The sequence below is a fragment of the Struthio camelus genome, chromosome 8, assembly GCF_040807025.1.
Source record: "Struthio camelus isolate bStrCam1 chromosome 8, bStrCam1.hap1, whole genome shotgun sequence".
Taxonomy (NCBI): Eukaryota; Metazoa; Chordata; class Aves; order Struthioniformes; family Struthionidae; genus Struthio; species Struthio camelus.
Window position 1 is genome coordinate 7378883 of NC_090949.1, and position 15930 is coordinate 7394812.

At 48.7% G+C, this 15930-nt stretch overlaps 3 protein-coding genes across 15 annotated transcripts in view; 1 reads left to right on the forward strand and 2 right to left on the reverse strand.

Moving 5' to 3' along the window:
• The window catches only part of LOC104142672 (regulator of G protein signaling 8), a 36442-nt gene extending 21621 nt beyond the window's left edge, over window positions 1-14821 (reverse strand). The window contains exons 1-2 of one of the 11 annotated variants that reach the window (XM_009672753.2): window positions 8605-14821; window positions 1418-1476 (exon numbers count right to left, since the gene is read on the reverse strand). In XM_009672753.2, coding sequence (XP_009671048.2) covers window positions 1418-1476; window positions 8605-8802 — 257 coding nt within the window. In that variant the 5' untranslated portion in view covers window positions 8803-14821. The other 10 variants (XM_068951839.1, XM_009672755.2, XM_068951845.1 and 7 more) reach the window with 10 other exon arrangements.
• The window catches only part of ALDH9A1 (aldehyde dehydrogenase 9 family member A1), a 193394-nt gene that overhangs the window by 51687 nt on the left and 125777 nt on the right, over window positions 1-15930 (forward strand). The gene's annotated exons all lie outside the window — the stretch shown is intronic.
• The window catches only part of DARS2 (aspartyl-tRNA synthetase 2, mitochondrial), a 28971-nt gene continuing 27969 nt past the window's right edge, over window positions 14929-15930 (reverse strand). For all 3 annotated transcript variants that reach the window (XR_011142419.1, XR_011142417.1, XR_011142416.1), the window contains one exon: window positions 14929-15765. The gene's annotated coding sequence lies outside the window, so the exon portion shown is untranslated. The remainder of the gene's footprint in view (window positions 15766-15930) is intronic.

The window sequence follows — 15930 nt, forward strand, 5'->3', positions numbered from 1 at the left end:
ATAACTTAAAGCATTTCCTCTTCTGGGTGGTGGGAGCCTGTGGGAAGCCACAATGGAGATTCATGGTCTGGAAAGATGGGGGGAAGGAAAAAGGGACAGAGGGGTGTCAGGGTCCTCGTCGGCCTTGGCACATAGCCAGCTGGTTGAGTTAATCTCACATCAGACAACGAAGGCAAAGGCCACTAGCCAAGAGGCCGATGGGACAGAGAGCAGGACCAAGATGTTTGTATAGTGAATACAGCACAAATGTTTCCTACTTGTCAGGATAGGGCCAAGTTCCAGATAACCTCCATGTCCTCTTGCCCAGAGGAAACACTGAAGAGGAGGCAAAGAAACCGGTAAGAGAAGAGACTGTGTGCAGAGGAGCCAGGTCCCTGTTCTCCTCGAGCCTGGGGAGATCCCACAGCTCGGGCTGCCCAACACGACATCCATTCTAAAACCTGATTACATTAAAAATGCACAAAGCCTCTTCCCAACTAAATTAATGGAACTGGGATTGCACTGCATGCCAGTGAGTGCATTTCTTAATCCCCACCCTGACCGGCTGCTTTGCTGTGCTTTAACTGAAACCAATCCTTATAATTCCTTAAGCCCCTTCAAATTTTCTCATTAACAGTCTCACCCACATGTGAGGCCACAGCCCGTGATCTCCTGGAGTCCAGTAACCCCTACTCCTCTTTCCCATTGCCACACTGCCTGCACTGCGCTAGCCACAGGAAGCAGAGCTGGGCGCCCGCTGGGCTCCTTGTCCCTCAGAGTCCCCTCTAGTAGCCTGCTCTTCGGGGTACCGTTACAAAACGGCTCGCTGCTCGTCTGCCCTCCCACCCGCTCAGCGGCCCGCACAACAATAACCTGCGCAGCTGAGCAGCAGTGAACTTCCCCACGGTCCCAAAGTCTGTCCGACTTCGTGGATGCAGAGACCCACACTTCCCGTGAAGGCAGTCCCACTGCTGGGCTCCATACCCCCTGTACTCCCTTTGGTGGCAAACAAAGCCAGTCATTTATGACTTTAGAAATATAATCTGTGGGTCAGTAAAGGCATTCCAGCAGGGGTCCGTGGTAAGGGTTTTCCTTCACACTTGATCATTCATCCTACCTCCCCCTCCTATGAAAGGGCCCCTGGTCAGGGGGAATCGCCATTCTCATCATGGATGTGTTTTGGGGTTTCTCCTTGGGAGAAGGAAAGGGAGGGGGGTGTTTTCATTATGACATCCAGATTATCAAACCGCCCCAGGAAATCACCTGAGCAAAGGTAAAGCAGCCATCCCAAGAGAAAAAATTAGCAGCCCAAAGGTGTAAAACACAAGAGATCTAAGGGGCTTCAAGAGATTAAGACCATCCATTCGCATGCAATAAAGCCAGATAAATTGAACACAGAGGCACTGCAGACAGACAGAAATAGAGAAAAGATACTCACTGCCTTTGACTTGTCTTCTCTCCTGGTGGGTCTTTGCCAACAGTGTAGTCAGAGAGGCTCTGGGGAGAGAGCAGAGTAGTCTCTTAAGAGACAACCCCCCGCACGGGGTGAAAGTCACATTTCAACACACCTCCCCTCCCCACCTCTCCCTGGGCAGCAGCATAGCTCAGAGCAGCTCCGTGTCACATCCAGCGAGCACTAAAGCAGCCTAACCCGGCAGGCTGGGGCTCGGCTCTGCTGCGGAGCCGGCTCACACAGCTCATTGGTGGCACAGCCGAAGAGCCCACCTGATCAGCACGTTTCGCTGCATCCTTCAGCACCCACCTCCGTGCGAACCTGCTCACAAATCCCGCAGCCTCCACCCGCTTGAGATGGGCTACGGCTCAGCACCGACGGCAGCTGCCAAACACCGGCAGGGAACAGGCAGAGGGGAATGCCTGTAAAAGCCCTTGCCGTTGTCGCTCTCAGTACGCTGGAATAAAGCATCAGCCTGCATCATTTTAATCAATTCCTCTGAGGTTCAGGGAAGGTTCCTGCCCTCAGATCACTGATCATTGAGAGTTGCTACAGACACAAGGGGCTGGGGAGTTTAATTAAAGAGCCCCAGGGGCAGCGTGACCAAATAAAATCGTTAACAGGCAAAGGAGGCACCTTATTATAGGACAGGGGACGAAAGAAGCAAGAATCCACCTGGTGAGCGAGCGATGCGACTAACCCCTTTTATCTGCCTCCCCGTCTCTCACCTGATGTTTGCAGCCCTGCTTGCTCCCCGCCCCCCGGCAGGCTCCCTGCAACTTCCCCCAGTTTGCTCACCCTGCAATACAGGCTACAGGCTCTCATTCCCTTTTCCTTCTGCACCTAGACCCCTGGGCACAGGATGTAGGGCAGCTTCCACATGCATGCCCGGGGTGGGGCTGCAGCACCACCCCCCGCTTTGGGCTTGGCTCAGCCGTCAGTAACCCATCACATGAATTTCACTGGAGACTGCAGAAGCACCAGATACTTACGTGGGTGGCTCACCTTTGAAGGGGCCCAGCCATGCGATCTCCATTGCTAGCCCTGGGGTGCCAGGCCATGCTGTGGTCACAGCCCCCAGCCTGGCTGGGCACCGGCCGCATGACGTGGCACCTCTGCTTCCTGGCTAGCAGTGAGGGTTGGTGACCCTTTTGCCACATTGACTCCTCTGTAAAGCTGTGTCAACCAGTTTTATCCCATTTCCCCTGAGCTCCCACAGTATCTTAACTCCGATCTTCAGAAAAGGTTAAAACGTCTTCTGCAGTTAAACAAGTCATTACTCTTCTCTCCCACTGCTTTTCCCTGTCTGCTTTCTGAAAACTTGTGGACACTTGCCTCTTTTTCACTAAAACAGCGCCAGGCCTGATACCCTTGTGCAGTAACAGGAAGTCTACCTTGAGAAAGCACATTATCATTTGGCAATATCCCTGGGGAAAGACAGAGTCCTATAAAAATTATTGAGAAAATACAGAGATTACTAGCACTGCGGGAATGACCCCAGCTCTTCAGCTTGGATCCAATCCTTCACTGCACAACTTAGCAAGGAAATTACTTGCCTTGTTCTCATTCTCCCATCACAACACCCCAGGTCATCCTGACTCAGATTAATCATGTCTCTGGTTATCAAAAGACAACATCTGAAGAAATGCAAGGGCTGACAGAATCTCCTCTCAGCCAAGGTCAAAGGTTGAGGTTCATCTTATGCCTCTGGTACACCAGGCTAGTTTGTTCAAGTTAAATAACAATCAGCTTCAGCCCTTGCCCCGAACCCAAGCCAAATTCAATATAACATTACCGAGGGTTTAACTTTTAACGTGCATTTCCGTACTTTCACATTTTCTCCGGGCACCTGCAGGGTGTCATGAGTGACACTGTATTTTTGTAATACTTCCAGGACATACCTCAGATCTCATTCATTCATGTTCACACGCACACACACACACAGCCAGATACTGGGGGCAAATGGGGTTTCAACAAAATGTTCAGTCAACAAAATTCTAGTTTAAGTAATTCTGGTCCATTACTCGGATCTGTGGACTTTGCTTCAGTCTGAAACAAATCAAAATCTCTAATTGACTAACTCTGGACGGGATAAACCAAAAAAACCACGTAAACACCGTGTCTCCTGCTTTTATCCTAGTTTTACATGCTGCTAGCTCATCACCATCACCAGTTCGGGCAGAGACTCCAGTCCCTGTTACTCCACTATCTTAGTACACTCATTTCTCGGGGTGAAAAGGTTCTGGAGCAGCCCATAAATGACTTTGAAAATTACTATTTCCTTCTTTTACTTTCCCAGGCCAGGTTTGAGCTAACTGGGAACAAAGTAAGTGTGCTGTGTTGACACAGGCACTAGGGGAAATGTAATTAAATTGCAGATAAAGAGAATTACGCTTTAAAGGGTAATATTTTAGAAAGCTTCTGTGAGGTAGGAGAAGAGGTTTATAGCAAATTCCTTCTAACAAGGCCCTCATGTTTCTGACTACTCTGTAGCTTCTGTTTAAAAGCATTTAATAAAATAACCCATTTTGATATTAGGTTTGAATCTCATCCAAAATTGTAAATCTCTAAGAAATATTTAAAAGCAATTTCCGCATGACCTACTAATAGCAAACACACAGCATTGCGATTGTTGGCTGTCACTGGACCGGGTGGAAGGGAATTTGCCAGCTTGGACATTAATCTTATCTCTACCATCCTCACCCTAATTTCACCCTATTATTTTTGCTGCCTCCCTGCTTATTCCACACATTTTGTCCATGCCCCTACTGATTGCCATTCCAGTGGTTTTTACCCAAAAACTTCTTCCAGACCAAACACCTCCACTGATTTCACTTAGTCATAGCTACTGCCACCCAATTGCTGGATAAAAATCAAGGAATCTATTCCTTCCACTATGGCCTGCCCTTGCTTCTGAGACTTCCAGGAGGCCCAGGAAGGCAGCTCTGGCCACTAACTATGTGGCTTTTGCCTCTCCAGTTAGAGATGCTCCTCCTGTAGCTGGCAGCTGACCACCCTTCTCAAAGACAACGGTGGGCCTCACCATAGCCAGCTTGCGGCTGGCACAGAGAGCGTCATCACTAACTAGCGTATTTGCTTGGCCGACATTCCAGCAGTTAGCCTTAGATAATCTCCTTCACCCTGTCTTCTCGCTCTTGCTTTATTTCCTTGAGGGTCTGCTTGCCTCTCTGGGACTCCACTTATGCTTAAGTACTCATCGCGCTGAGTCCCTCGCTGTCGCTTCCACTTTTCATTTCTGACTTCGAGGCCTTGTCATATTTACAGTGATCCATGCCACAAGGGTTTTGAAGTTACGTGGGATCGTGCTTGCTGTTGCTTTGTGACCTTCGCTGGTCCTGTGCCAGCCTCTCTCCGTTTTAGGAGTGCAAGAAACCTGTTTGAGGTTGGGCTTCATGACTTGCTAGACCAAGTGGGTTTTTTCCTAACACCAAAAAAGTGCTTCTCCAAACAATTGCGATGTTTGACAGCTACATCCCCATAGCTGAAGTCATTCTTTGGTATGTTTACATGGGACCCTGTTGCCTCTGTGATTTCTCTTGGAAGGAGCTAAGCGCTATAGGCTCTGTGACGGCAAAATACCAAGTACACAGGGCTACTTGCGGCAGTGGTCACTGCTTCCCAGCAGGACAGAGACAGCTGAACTGCTCAGAGAGACTGGTGCATGCGGGTTTGTACTGAAGTGCTGGCTTGCCTCAATTACTACCTTGTCGTCTTGCCGAAGGGAATTGAGGTGACCCGCACACCGCAAAGCCTGCGTTCAGCTCAGCCACAAGCCTTCGCCTCACTGCAGCTTCTGCTGTGACCCAAAGGAGCTTCTGTTTTGGTGCTGGGGGACTGGAATGAACAACCACCTTTGATTCAATGCGAAAGTCATGGGGGCCTTTATGACAAAAAGCGTCACTTGGTCTCCCTCTGACAGACTGTCATTCAAAATTTATCCATAAGCTGGACTGGTATGTATGTGGGCCCAGGCCCAAGATTATTCAGGTTAGTCATTAATTTGTCTCCAGAGCTTGCCATTCTCCATCACTGTTTGTAATTCAAGCTGAAAGAAAATTGTTACAGTTAAAAGTACCGCTGGTAGCTGACAGCTAACAGGCAATGCCTTGGTCACTGAGTAAGGCTGCCTGCCTGCCTGAGCATCTGCAGTAAAACACACTCGGTCCAGTACAAGGTGACAGTCTGGGCAAGAGGAAATTATAGCTAATATTGACAGGCTCCTGAACCGCAAAACAAATTACAGACTGTCTTACTTATGAAGAGAACCACGAGAACAGCTCCCCCTTTTAAAAAGGAGCTCTAGTACCATCAGTACGCACCCATGGATGTGGCACAGAGCAATTTTTTAAGAGGTTATTCACCTTATATCTCAAATTCTTTTCTGCATCAGCTGAGGTAGGCAGGAAATCCTGAGAGGTGAAACAAGGAGAGCTTGAGTTTCAGGGGTAGGTGAGGAAACCATGCAGCTGATACGCTGGATGGGAGGTATTGATAAAAGAAGCCTCATCTCATGTGCTAATGAGATAGGGCAGGAGATAGGAGACACCCACTGAGTTGAATTCCCCTTGAAAATAAAAGACCATGTTCAAAAATAAAAATGAGTTACATAAAGTGTGATCCACAATTCTGTCTCTGGTTTAGCTTAAGAGAATGGCAGCTATTTAAATTCTCCCCCGTGTCAATGATAAAAGTGTCTCCTGGACATGTTTGCAGCTCTCGGGTGTGGTGATTGCTGCAGCAGAACAGATGCCTCCAACTGTTAGATGGCTCCTGGCCCCAGCCTGGGTGCTCCCAACTCTCTCAGATCCTCCAGGCAGGCAGGATGAAAACCAACAGCTGAGCAATGTGGGAGGTGGAGAAGGGCAGAGTGCAAGAAGGAATCAAGGGGAAGAGCTTCCCCTTTAATGCACCTTATTACAATTTCATAATCATTCTCTGAGGAAACATAGTCCCATGTCCAGGATCAGTTCCAACTAAAGAAGCATGCTCGTGCTTCTGTACGTGTGCGCACGTAATTTGGAGAGGATGCTGTTAAGCGTGAAACAGGGAAGCAGAAAGGATTGGACTTGACACAGAGCTGCTCTGTGCAGCCTTGGAGTCCTCCCAGCTTTCAGCATTGCTGCTGCTGTCAATATGGCAGTGTCTGTAATGCAGTTGGCGTGTGTGGCTGGGAACCCAAGACTGATCCACCCTGACAGACAGACAGAGCTCCACAAAGATTCCCTACCACAGATGCTCCATCCCTTGTACATCTTGATTGAGATCTGGCACTTGACACAGGCCAGGGAGGGAGGCTTGCTGAAAAACAGGGCTAATTTTCTGCTGAGCAACCATTCAAGGTGCTTGTAAGCAGCCTGCATTTTGCTCACTGAACACTCTGTGAACTAGTCATTTACTGAACGTTAGAAATCGGCCCTGAGATTTCAGGGTTGCAGTCACAAATCTATTTATGAGGGATGAAATCTGTGCTTGTTTGCTCTTATCACCACTATTTCAAAGCCTCGGACTTACAGGGCATCCAGGTCCCACAGCAAGGATTTTGGAGGCTATTAACCACTACAGAGAAACGCAACGTGACACTGGAAGGTCACTCCCACTGCAGCAAAACACCTGAGCACGTGCTGAACTTCAAACATGTTAGTAGTTAAGTGGAGACTCGTATGACAAAATACAAACACAGTTAACTGGCTGGGTGAGCTGGGACTTCTCTTTCATCTCTGCAGGCTCCTGCTCTAGTTTTAATTAAAACATAAATGAGATGACTTAGACGGGCTCATCCTCTTCTCCAGCAGATGGTTCTTTTTTCATAAAAATGACTGCTCCATCCAGCACAAATCTCCCTTAGGAGACTGGCCTGCAATCACACACATCCTGCCAGTTTGGGCAGAGATGCACACCACAGCTCTGCCAGCGCTGGCACTAGTCAAGCCCTAAGAACTGAGGAATGTCTCCAGAGCCGCGTGGGCAGGCTGCCGGGCAAGAGGCCAGACTTGTCCTCCCTGGAGCCAGTGATGTCTACCTGCTTTGGAAGAACCTATGGCTGCAGGAGTAAGAGAGCCTCAGAGAACGGCCCTGAGGCAGCACAGCAGGACAGCTAGGACAAGCAGAGCACAACCCCTTATGCTCTGAGCTGAGGTGCAGCCATGGCAATGCACGGACTCCCGAGAGGAACGTAACCACTGAGATCCAAGATTAGGTGCAAGGATAAGGAGCCAGAGAGAAGACATTAGTGTGACGAGTCCACTATATATATTTTTTTCCAGCTGTGCCAAATTACCAGTTTATGCTCCCGCACAACAAACAGAATGAAGGGATGTCTCTTGTTACTGCAGTGACCTCCAGGAGCGACAGCAGCCCTCTAGTCAGGACTGCAGGAAAATGAGCCTGCTCGGATTAGCGCCCTCAGAAGAGCTGACTTCCCCCACCTGCAAACACTCCTGCCATCTGCAAGTTTTTACTACAGCCGTTGCTTGATGCAGTTCTCTCGCCTCCAACACATTCTCCTTTCGCTCCAATTAGTCTCGTTTTTAACTAGCTCAGCCCCAGCATTCGGCCCTGGTGCTAGCCACAATGTCACAGATAACCCTGATGCAAGCATTCAAAGGAAACGCAACCCACTATTTAAAAACGGTAACAATAGTGAAGGAAAATCAAAACACAGTGAAGATCTCAGAGCTACAGGCACCAGCATCGACTAATGTTTTCTCCCAGCATCAAAGGCCCATCACTAATCCAATTGAAATGGAGATCACCCCCAGAACCAGGCCAGCTCCTCCTATCAGCCCAGCCAGGGGCAGGCTGGGGGTTAACACAAGAAATGTGCTGCTGTCTTTCTCCGCCTGCTAATTGGAAACAGTGTCTGCATCCCTTTGACCATTCATAAGATGCCACAGGAAGATTTAACGTGCTGGGAGAAGCACGGCCCTGACAATAACAGGGGTGACATTTAAGCAGCACCCTTCCCTTCCCTTCCCGCTTTGCCTGCGGAGCTAGTCTTCCCCACAGAAAACTGGGGCATGAGTAAGTAAAATCCACCCCCCCAGGCACTCCTATCTGAGCAGGGGACCACAGGGCCAGCGAGGCCACCCAGCCTTTCTCACCCAGCCAGGCCCTCCGAGAAAGCTGTGTAACAAAGCACGCCTAGCTCTTACCTGTCTTGCAGCTGGTGGCAGGGTGGTGGCTACGTGGCTTTTGGTGCTTGATGGACATGGCTGGCTGGGACCCTGAGTAACAGTGTCTGCAGACTCCTGGTACATCGGAGAGGGCGAAGGACCCAGTCCAGCCACAGTTCTCTCTGGAAGAACGGCAGCAATATGCCACTTTCCTGGCTCCCTAGTCCTGCATTTCATGAAAAGAACAAGAGCTGGAGGAAGGGGGGGGGGGGTTATGAAAGCGAGGGAAGGGGGAGAAGGGAGAGCGAGGGAGCGCGCGCTCTCACAGATGCGCACACACACAGAGCAGACAGAGGCTTGTATAGGATGGCACTGCCTGACTTGCTCTCATTATTGCTGCAGGCTGCCTGCTGTCCACGGAGGACTCGCCAGCATCCACTGCTGTCTGGGACACACAGTGGAGAAAAGGAACAGGGACCTCAGGGCCCATCAGAGCAAGGAAAGCAACCAGCTTGGCACCAGGGGCTTTGTCGTCTTTGTTTGCTTTTACCTGCGAGAGCGATAGCCTTACTAGAGAGCAGGAAAGGAGTATGGTGATAGACAGAAGTTCAGCTTTTCAGTTCAGCTTTTTCTTGATGACTCATTTCTTCTGAACACAAAAAATCCCCAGCCCCAGCCCTCCTCAGCTGTGCTGAGAGGTGGAGTAGGGCTAACCTGACCCAGAGCTGCTGAAGACAGCATTGCATCAAGACAGCCAGAAAGTGGTGGCACATACCCGAAGCCCCAGCCTCCCCTTGCATTCCCATTATCTGGGTCATGCCAAGTCGGGTCTTCAGATGTGGCAGGGGTGTTGGAGGGTGTGGAAATGCACTCCAGCTACAACACCTCCCATCTAGACGTTGCATAGAAAGCTACACGCAAAGCTGCCTGCAGACACTGACCACTCTGTGCTGATCTGCTCTAACGGCAGATCCAAAACGCCAGGGATTCAGAGATCTATCCCTAACCCTCCCCGAGAAGGGGCACCAATTTCCCACGCCTAAGTTTTCAGAGTGTGTTTTTCTAAAGTATCACACATTTAGAAGCACAGGCCCTTTTAAAGGAACTGATAACTTTGCCTTTGACAGCTTTTTGAAAGATCCTACACCACTTCCTCTTCTGCCCTACTGCCTTACTCCTCAGAGGGGCTGGGTCTCACCTGGGGCAGGGTCTCACCTGGGGCACTTAGTTTGGTCAGAAGGATTACAACAAAAGAGAGATCCGATGCTTCAGGTATCACACCCTGCCCTGAAAAGCCCCAGTCTCCCATTCATCCTGGCTCCCCGCTTTATGGGTTTTCTTCAGTGGTTTCAGAGACACGCGGTGATCTGGCCACATGGCTGCTTTTAATAAAAAAGTCAATAGGTATGGCGCATTGCATTACGAGCACAGAAAACCTCCAAGTCAATACCCTCCACAGCAGTTAACCTGAGAGTACACCATGTTGCCAGGTGCCTCTCTTAGTATTCAATAATACACCTGCATGACTCACCTGGGATCACACACACATCTACAGCGGAGCAGGACAGGACCCAGGCCTGCTGAGCCAAAACACAGCACCCAAATCACCTGCCTGTTCAGTTGGCCTCAGGACCTGTGTGCCCAGCTACAGGAAACGGCTCCCTCAGGTCACTCTGCCGTCAGACCATATTTCAGTCACAGCACGCACACTGTCCTGGAATAGAGCAGAAAAGGTCTCACCATGCATCCATAGTCATGGAGGGCCTCTCTGGTTGTGGCAGCAGATCCTTCGGCTGATAATTTAGGAGCTGCTGCAAGTACTCACAGCCAGGTCTCCTTATTTCCTCTGCAACAGCAGTAAGAAGCTGAGATCTGACACTATGTCAAGCTCCTGGCCGTTCCCCACCGAGACACCACACCCTCAACAGCGCTGGGGAACTGGATCCTTCTAAGTCGCTGAAGCAGGGAGCAATGCGTGCAGGAATCTGTTTTGCAATCCTGTGCACCTGTATTACTTATATCACTAGTAAAGCCAACCAGAGTCTCAGTGGTTGTAAGTCAGCCTCCTTACACCCTAGAGGTGGGTGATTTCTAAATGACATCCTCTCTTTATGGGGCTGCTTTTTCTCCAGATACTGCAGCTCAGTCTCTCAGTGCATTTTGAGGGAGGAAAAAACATCTTTGGGGGAAAAAAAATACTCAGATTTGTGTCTTCTGGGGAGTGAGGGACCATCTGCTCTGTGCCTCAAAGCATGCAGTCAACCCTCCAATCCCCAGAACACACAGGAAAGCTCTCCTGCTCCTTGGAAAGTGTAACCACGCAGCCTGCCAGGGAAAGCAGGCTCTCCCGCATCCTCACAACCACACTGCTGGGGTCTGACTTTCCCCGGGAGAGAGGACGAGGCATCTCGGATGGTGCTTGCAAGGCAATGTCCAGGATTTTGCAGGGACACACACAGGGAGACACTGCCAGCACCGCTGCCCATCATTGCTATGAAGGCTTTATACTTGCAGGGATGGCTTCTCCCGGGTGAGCCAGGATTCCAGCTGCGTGTGAAAAATCAGATGGTTTGTTTTGTATGTGCATGAAAACCTAAACTTAGCGAGCAAGATGTTAATTCGCAGGAAAAATAGGCCACGTTTATGTAACTGTGAAAAGCTGCAGTGAAGGCTACAGATCCAATGAGGGAGGAGTATATGTTCAGGGCCAACGACAAACACTGCTATTCACTCTGCTTTGTTAAGAGCTCCAGTAACTGCATATTCATCGGCCTGCGCCCCAGAAAACTGGCTCTGAGGCCCTCCGGGCTAAGAATAGAGACCTCGTTGTGTTTGGCTCTCCACGGCCTGTGTTTTGTCCAGGATTAGAGGCACCAGGGTGTGGAAGCCTGACCAAACAAGTGCTGCAAATGGCAGCATCTATCTTCACATCTGTGAGCAGCGCAGAGCTCTCAGCTCAACAGGGGTACAGAGTGCGGAATAAAGGACGAATTCATTCACAGCCATGCAGGATGGCATTAGTTCCGGGCCTTTGCTCACAGAGACATCCCCCGTGGTGGACGGTGCGCTCGCAAAACATGACTCGCTTGCGCATAAACAAAACCCAAGTCATCTTTCAAAGCAGGCAACCTAGGCAGCACCATTACCGCCATTAGCAGTTCCTTGGCTGTGAAGTCTGACGGCTTGGACCTCACCTCAGAAACCTCGGTCCCTGCAGGGGCGGGCAGACAGCGTCACCGACAGCCCACCTGTACACATAGCACACCTATACAGTTCTCTCTCCCCTTTCCCTCACATGCACATCCTGCTCTGCTTAAACTGGGTCATGAATCCAGCAACACACAGCATCAGAAATACAAACCGCCAAGCTAGTCATTCAGACATTTTTCAGATGCCCTGCACTCTAAGAGGTCTTTCAGCTCTAGATACCATCACATGGCAACGGTGGTGCTGGTAGGACACATGACGACACTGGTATTTGTCTGGCTTTGAATTTGTGACCCTGGAACTCTGGTGAAGCCTTTTACCTAGCTAAACTGTACTACCAAGTAACAGAAACAGCAAATTTGCCCCCTCAGTGTAACCAAGAGAAACAGCACTGAATTGTGGCTGCTTCCATGGTCTCGGGTTCCACTAGTCCCCGATACTGAGAATGAAAGATACTGATAGATGTTCTTGGGCTTCTGTCTGAAAGTAGCGGGGGGGATGATTTTCAGAAAGGATAGCGACCCAGGGCTTTAACTGTCTTTAAGCGGAGTCCAAGCCAGAGACAGTGTTAAACCGAGGCACCAATTACAAATGTTTGCATTATAACTGTGGTTCTATTCTGTGTGGTTGAAAGTCTGCTCTGGGAAGTAAGGGAGAATACCACATCACAAGAAAAACTAAAGACCGGAGGCTATAGCCAGTCTTAAGCGTTGTTTTCAAACAAATGGAATCAGAAATTAGTCTTTGGAAAAACACACACAAAAAAGCTCTGCAAAACAGATCAATCTACTGAGGGAAAGTAAAGTCTCTGGAGAAGGTCGTTCTTGCTTAAACATCCCATAACAGAGAGCTCTTTTGGGGAAGGACTCTCGAGATAACCTCTCTCTCTTCTAAAGTAAATGCCCCTGGGAACAACACTCTTGGTAAAAGGCTTCTGGGGAAAATGTCTTAAAAAAACAAAAAAAAAAAACCAAACAAAACTCTTAATTCTGCCTTTACCCTTGCTCAAGCAGCAACAGACAGAGCCTAGAGGTAAGCCATCGTTTTCCAGCACTCCTTCCTAATCACGTCTGAGAAGGATGTAACGATGTTCCTGCTGCTCTCTCATTTCCTCTGGCTGTAGTTCACTGCTTGCTCCCATTCACCTGCTGTGAGCAGCAACTCTGCAAAATGCGTTTTGGAGTCATCTTCTAGCTTTGTGGTGCACAAGAACAGGGGACTTGCCATCTGTTGCTGTTTACTGAGCCCTTGTGTTACTGAGTTAACATCTGGGAAGACCGCTGAGCCTCTTTTAAAAAGAGTGCTGCACTTGGAGAAGAGATATGCGTGTTTTTGCCCTCTGTGGAAGATGGCATTACCTGAATACCATTTGTTAAAGAATAAGAGGCCCACAAAACCAAGTCATTTCACTCCAGTGCTGAGATTGTTGCATTTAGATGCTCTGACGACACTGGCTAAGATACACAAACGAGCTCCAGCCACTTGACCCCGAGAACTGGCTTGCGTTCTTGGAAAACTGCATGCCAACTTTGACTAAGCACATTTGCTGATTAATCCCTACCCTACTTCAGATTTCTATCAGCGCAGCCTGGTGAAACCCAGAGCCACGGTGTGAGGCAGCAGAAAGTCCATTCTGAGTAGATATGAGTCACCAGGAAAGTCTGTCACCTAAGGGGCTTGAAAGGCAGGCAGCGCAGCCCCCAGAATTAACACCAGTGGTGAGATGGGACTGGCTGTGGTTCTCGAGGTTGACTCTAAATTACTCTCTTCCCCCTCGGCCAGGCTAACCCATCACTTGCCTGACATTGACACTGCTAGCTGCTTAGCTTTCACTGACACCACCTCCAAGCCTGGGGCTGGTGCAATCCTCTCTGCAACCATTCAGCTCCTCTCCAAGGGGTTCAGCTGTGTCCAAGGATGCAACACCTAACTTCAGGGCATCTCAGCTCCCTAAAATTGACAGAGGAAATTGCTAAGCTGTGGAAAAAGTCACAGAATAGAGCCATGCATGATAAGACAGGAAAAGTTACAGGATTGTTGTGACAAGGAAAGTTAGTAGCTCAAAGATTCAAGGGGAAAAACATCGACATTGAAACTACTACAGGAAATAAACAGGGAGGTGGAAGACAGCAACTGAGCACCATAGCAGATCTGTTACAGGGAGCACTGAAGACCAACCCTTCCCCTCCTGGCAGTGCCAACGTGGCCAGGAAAGAATGCTTCGATGTCTTATTGAGAGGAGGGTGCAAGCATACTAATGCTTGGCCTAGCAGCTTGATAAAACCTACTTGCCCTCACCGCGTGTTAGAGGTGCAAAGCAATATTTACTGGCCAAGTCGTGCATGTCCTGCTCGCAGTCTCTTTCTGCATGACTAAAGATGCTCCAAGTGACACAGACAGAGAAGGTTATATTTCAGGAGTTTCCATCTACCGCATCTGCCTTTGAAAAGACACTGTTTGTCTGACAACAGACAGACAAGGCGTTCCAGAGCCCCCACTGTTGCATGGGTGACTGAGACTGATCTAGAAGCAGACGATCCTGCGTTCCTGCCTCCAAAAGCAGCGATGGTGCAAGTTCCAAGTTTTAAGAGTCCTATGGATATCAGGAAGCACACAGAATCTGCAGCAGAGATACAATGTGAACAAGCCCTCTGCTCTTAAAAAAAAATCTGGTATTGGGAACATGATCATCAGTTAGGTCTACGAGTAAGGTTAAAACTGAGCCAAGTCTGCAAGGAGATTAAGTAAAAAATATATACACACACACACACCCCTGAATATCTGTCTCTCTTCCTCTTTCAGCTGTTGTAAAGGCAATCTTTATGGACAAAACTAAGTTTTCCATCGGTTCAGGCAGTGAGACTTTAACAATTCACCCCTCTTGGAAAGACCGGATCTCTCATTGAAGCAAGATATTAAATAGCCCTCTTGGAAAACATCAACATCTAACTAAATGAGACAACAGGCCGGCCCAAATGTAAAACTGTCTGTCAATTCTATCTACGTGCACCAGGAATACAGCTTTAGGAGAGGACCACATGTGACATCTAAGGGGGAACCCAATTTGCTTACCTAGACAACTCTCTCTCATCAGTCTCTCCCTTCACTGATCTCAGACAGGAGAAAACAGCCCTTCTGTTCCAGTGAGAAGCATTCAACTCCAAGTGATGAGTTAGCAAGCAGTGTTATTTTTTCCCAGTCCAGAAGCAGATCTGAGAACGACAGCAGCGTGCACATTCTCTTCAAGGGCACAGCTCCAAACCCAGAATCAAATATTGTAGCTGAGACCACCCCACACTGAGCAGAACGAAGAGACCGCAACACATGTTTTGCGGGCTGCATTCCTATTTACACTCCAGCATGACATTTGCATTTTCACAACAGGACTCTTTTGACTTATGCTTAGCTTGTGACCCGGTACAACACCAGCAGTGTCTGCTGCACAAGAGCCAGTCTTCAGTCAGCGTCCGTGTTTTTTTTCTAAGCGAAGTAACATGCATTTACGCTTACTGCATAGCATCCTAGTTTTTCCACGACCATTTCTCTATTTGTCAAGGTTGGAATTCCAACTCTACTCTTCCAGAAGCCTACAGATCCTCCCAGCTACCATATTTGTACCAGTTTGTTACTGAATACTACACAAACTTATATTCTCTATTCATGAACCAGGTTGAAAGGAACGTTCCCGGGACAAGCACCTGGAAATACCCCCTCCCACTCAGCCACATTAAAAAACGCGTCTCAGGAGAGCGTTATCCAACCGTTTTAAATCCAGCGGTCTAAAAATTTCTGGAGTCACGTTAGGGATGACTACGCCAAAAAGACTTAGTATATTGCCAGGTACTCTCTTCTCCCCTAGCAATAAGACTTTTTTTTAAACCTTGTCACAGGATGATAATTAGTTTGGTTTGACACGACTTTCCTCAACAAATCCACATGGTCTGCTTCTTGTTCGCGTTCTTCCAGACTGTTTTTCTTTCACAATTTTTTAATCTGTAAATGAAACACAACTTGATCTGTAATTACCTAGACCCTCTTTTTAGTCTTTCTAGAGAGAGGTACTGCCTGACCTTTACAGGACTCAGGTACCTCACCTATCCGCCACAAACTGTCAAAAATAATCACAAATGATTCTGAAATCACTTTGGCTAGCTCTTT